The 4,646-nt window shown below is 38.0% G+C and overlaps 2 protein-coding genes across 17 annotated transcripts in view; one reads left to right on the top strand and one right to left on the bottom strand.

Moving 5' to 3' along the window:
- Positions 1 to 410, bottom strand: part of LOC111460020 — a 1,860-nt gene extending 1,450 nt beyond the window's left edge. The window contains exon 1 of the mRNA XM_023103098.1: positions 188 to 410. Within this exon, the coding sequence (XP_022958866.1) occupies positions 188 to 225 (38 nt within the window). The 5' untranslated portion in view covers positions 226 to 410. The remainder of the gene's footprint in view (positions 1 to 187) is intronic.
- Positions 411 to 974: 564 nt separating this feature from the next.
- Positions 975 to 4,646, top strand: part of LOC111460321 (high mobility group B protein 15) — a 7,122-nt gene continuing 3,450 nt past the window's right edge. For 3 of the 16 annotated variants that reach the window (XM_023103531.1, XM_023103535.1, XM_023103523.1), the window contains exons 1-5: positions 975 to 1,126; positions 2,227 to 2,435; positions 3,147 to 3,407; positions 3,572 to 3,650; positions 4,467 to 4,629. In XM_023103531.1, the coding sequence (XP_022959299.1) occupies positions 3,238 to 3,407; positions 3,572 to 3,650; positions 4,467 to 4,629 (412 nt within the window). In that variant the 5' untranslated portion in view covers positions 975 to 1,126; positions 2,227 to 2,435; positions 3,147 to 3,237. The other 13 variants (XM_023103532.1, XM_023103529.1, XM_023103527.1 and 10 more) reach the window with 13 other exon arrangements.

Below are 4,646 nucleotides of genomic sequence, written 5' to 3'. Positions count from 1 at the left end.
AAAAAAAAAAAAAAAAAAAAAAAAAAAAAAAAAAAAACAATAGGCGACTTCATAAGTAGCGGTGCAACAGAACCAAAATGACTAGAATTACTCTGCAAGGATTAATCCAGAACGATTTCACAATCCATTGAAAATTTAAAAAATGAAAATAAACAATAAAGTTAGTGATAGAGATTGCGATTTCGACCTGTTTTTGAAGCTTCTTGCTGCTGCAATGGCTTCCATCGGAGAGAAGAGTGAAAGGATCCAAAACAGAGGAAAACGAGATGCAAAACAAGAGAATTCCGGGGAAGAAAAGAGACAACGAAATCACATAATGTCCGACGTAAAGCTTAGGAAAATCCATGGAAATGCGGTGGAAGAAGGAGAAGAACGGTAGGATTTTAGGAATTCGCCTCGTGATCTCTGGCTGAACGAAACTCCGGTGAGCGCCATAATTAATTAAAGTATTTAAGTATTTATATTTAAAGTTTGGGCCACTTGATTGCAAAAGTCCAGGCTCAATAACGGCCCACGATCCATCTACAAGTGAGACCAATTTCCTTCACCATCTCACCGTCCATTATGCAAAGAATCTGAACCGTCCAGCTCGAGTACACGAACTTCGGCCCTAAAATTTCCCAATCAGAAAGCCATTCAAAAATATATTTGAATTTTCAAAAATTATTTTTTAAAAACTTTTAAATTTCTTTAAAAAAATAATATTAAACAATTTTCATCCATAAATTAACGATAAATTTTTTTTTATGTTATAAAGGTGAACGATGTTAATGCTAATTTTAAAATTTTATAGGTATTTTTTAAATATAATAATTTTTTTAATTTTTTTTAAAAATATATTAATATATATTTATGAAATAAATTTATTTTCCATTCATTTTTTTATTAATTTAGGTATAAATTAAATACCAAAATAATATAAATTAAAAAGAAATAGCCGATTTTTTCCCCCTTAGGAATGCAATTAATAACAGTTCGAGGATGAAGACGACCCCCCGCCATAACGTATTCCTCATTTTCCTCCATAACTTTCGTATTTTTCGATTCCTAATCTACCCTTCTTCTTCATCCAATACTCCCGGTTTCTTCTTGGTTTTCGCTCGCAATCAATGTCCTCTTAATCGAGGTTAGTTCTTTCTAAACCCTTCTCTTTTGTAATGTTTTTGGGATTTTATGAAAATTTCCCCCTCCTAATTGGCTTCTTCATTCATCTTTCTATCTCTGGAGTATGTAATTTCCCCCCCTTTCTAATGCTTTTATAATTTTTCTTTTTTTGAAACTGTTTAATCTGTCATATTATGATCTGGGTTGTTTGCATTTTCTTATTAAGTTGTGGAAATAATGGACAGTTTTGTTTGAATCACTGTTATGTTTGGTGATTCCATTAATTTCTACTTTGTTTCTGCTCTGATTAGTGATTTTCATTGTGGGGTTTCTTTATTTTAGTGAATGGAGTGTTCCCCCCACCTTCGAACCCAAACCCCATCTGTTCATTCATAATAGCATCTCCTTTGGATTTCTTTGTCTGTGTTTTTAGGGTTGTATGAAGAATCTGCAACTTTTGAAAGCTGATTTAGTGTCAGATAATGGGGAAATAGATAGGGAGAAGAAGAAGAAGAAAGCACTTTTTTGGGTTTGTCAACATAGAGGAGACAATGGTTTAATAACCCATTAGATATCTTTGGAATGACAGGGAAAGGTGCATAGCTCTGTACTAGCCCTGAAACTTTCCCAGCGAGATTTATTGCAATGGCCTTAATGGGAGGCTTTTCTCATCGCCTCTGTATGAAAAGGGTCTGGCTTCTGGGTGGTTCTTTGGTTTCAGCCCCTTGATTCTCTTAGAGGAATTCATGGCTGTGACAGCTTTGCTGTACCATTTGCTTTTTTGGGTATTTGAATCTCTACTTTGAGTTATTTCATGTGAGATCACACCTCGGTTGGAGAGGGGGAACGAATCATTCTTTATAACGGTGTGGAAACCTCTCACTAGTAGAAGCGTTTTAAAACCGTGAGGCTGATGGCTATACGTAACGGGTCAAATACCATCTGCTAGCGGTAGGCTTGGGTTTGTTCAGGTAGTTGTGGTGTTTCTTGTTATCTTGGTTCTGAACTTTCGATTTGCATGATAGTGATTTTGAAGGGAGTGGGGTGGGGTTATTTATCTATCTCTATGAAGCTTCTGTTGTTTTTGTGTCCATTTATGAATCTTTGTATCATGCATTGCAGTTGATTCAGTCTTATACTGAGTGTCATTGCTTACTCCTTCAACATTTGAGTCTCCCCAGCCATCTTCAATGGAGCAAATTTTCTAGAGGAACCGAACGCAACGGCTCGAGAACAGATTCCAGCTTCAATTATCACTTGTGGACCCTTTTGAATTGCTTATAACCTTGGCTACATCAACTTCTTGAATGTAAGGTATCGCTTTAGCCAAGGTAGAATGACATCCCCTTCAGCAGTCTTGATAATTTGCCCCTACTCTAATTGTGAGATCCCACATCGGTCGGGGAGGAGAACGAAACATTCTTTATAAGAGTGTGGAAACCTCTCCCTACAGACCGCGTTTTAAAGACCTTGAGGGGAAGTCCGAAAGGGAAAGCCCAAAGAGCACAGTTGCTGTCTGGTATAAAGCTTTTGGAGACCTATTGCTGTTTAAAACCTTTAGAAGCTTTCCCTTTAAAATGCCATAACTCTTGAAAAAACAAATCCAGCAAACCATCAGGGCCGAGGGTTCGAGGTATATTCATCTGGTTACAGGCCGATGGTACCTCATCCTCGGTGTAGGTAGGTACGAAAGCCTCATTCATTTCATCGCTATCACTTGGCTCGAGTCGTCTTAGATAGTGAGAAACTCAACCGTTGCTATCTTACCCATAACACGAAACAAGTCTATTTGAAATAATCAGATATAAGCTATGCTGTACCATTTTTCTTTTGGGTCTTTGCATGTCTACCTTATTGCTGCTAGTTATTTCATCACTATCACTTCCCATTTGCATCAAGATTCTTAAAGGAGTGGGGGTGGAGAGGTTATTTGTCTCTGTGAATTTCTGTTGTTTTTGCCCATTTTTTACTGTTCTTTGCGTGCAATGCAGCCAGATGTTTCAAACTTTTAGTGCTGTTTTTGTTTTCTTCAAATTTCATAGAACAGAGTGATGGATGTGCTTGAACAGTTCATCGATCGATTATAGAAGAGGAAATAACAGAGACACGCTGGTGTAGCAGGACGAGTTGACCATGGCCTCGACTTCTTTTGCTGGCAGGAAGCAACTGCCAGTGATTGAAGCTACTTCTAGCTGTATACCATACCCACCACCGCAAACAACATATGAGGATATTGTAGCTAATCCAAATATCTTTATGGCATCCTTGGAGAAGCTCCATTCTGTCATGGGAACCAAGTTCATGTATTCTTCTTAAACACTTCCTCCTTTATCTGTGAAGTGGACCTTGTCATTCATTTAATGGAAGTTTCTCAAATCTTGTTTAAATAGAGATAAAATGTTTGTTCTCCATTTTGTTGGTTTTGCAATTAGATTCTGTTTTTCACTTTTAGCTCTTGAAAACGCAGGATCCCGATTATTGGTGGGAAAGAACTAGACCTGCATCGACTTTTCGTGGAAGTTACTTCTCGTGGTGGCATTGAGAAGGTAGAATAGCTTGCTTTGAATCTCGTGATCAATATTTTCATGTCTGAAACGTGATGCTTGACCTTGGAGTCGAAACTTGTTCGTTATGGGCAAATATAAGGCCATTATTTGAGCCTATTTCCCGCTTTTTCATTCACTTTCACGATTGTTAAATTGTGAGATCCCACATTGGTTAGAGAGGGGAATGAAACATTCCTTATAAGGGTGTGGAAATCTCTCTTTAGTAAAGGGCCAAAGCGATGATACGTAAAGGGCCAAAGCGGACAATATCTGCTAGCGGTGGGCTTGGTTGTTACAAATGATATCAGATCCAGACACCGGGTGGTGTACCAGCGAGGACGCTGGGCTCCCAAGGTGGGTGAATTGTGAGATTGATCCCTCATCGGTTGGGGAGGGAAACGAAGTATTCCTTATAAGGGTGTGGAAACCTCTCCCTAATGGACACGTTTCGATGACCGAGTTTTTTTTCTCTTTTAGTAAACGTTTCGATGCTATAATCCTTACGGAATGATGTCATCCGGAGTATGTTTATCAGATTCTCGGCCAATATTGAATATGATATCTTATTGAACGAAGACCTGACGACCTGGTATCTAAAATCATGATAAATATTCTCATCTTATGAGTTATAGGCCTTTTTCCTTCAGTTATTCTTTGGACCTATGAAGTTCTGTCATGCTATTGAGTCTTTTTGCTATGGTTTTAGTCCTTACTTCTCCACGGTCGACGGATTAAAATTGAATCATTAAAGCACAATATCCGTTACAAATTCATATGATCGAGCAGCTCGAGCATGTAACAATCTGAATTTTACAGGTTATAAGAGAGAGAAGATGGAAAGAAGTAACTTCAGTTTTCAATTTCCCTTCAACGGCCACCAATGCCTCTTTCGTTCTCAGGAAGTATTATCTTTCGTTGCTTCATCATTTTGAACAGATTTACTTCTTTAAAGCTGTGGGATGGACACCAATAATTTCTGGCAAGTGAAACCCACCC

Source organism: Cucurbita moschata, unplaced genomic scaffold, assembly GCF_002738365.1.
Source record: "Cucurbita moschata cultivar Rifu unplaced genomic scaffold, Cmos_1.0 Cmo_Scf00023, whole genome shotgun sequence".
Classification (NCBI taxonomy): Eukaryota; Viridiplantae; Streptophyta; class Magnoliopsida; order Cucurbitales; family Cucurbitaceae; genus Cucurbita; species Cucurbita moschata.
This window is presented reverse-complemented; position numbering and strand designations above follow the sequence as displayed.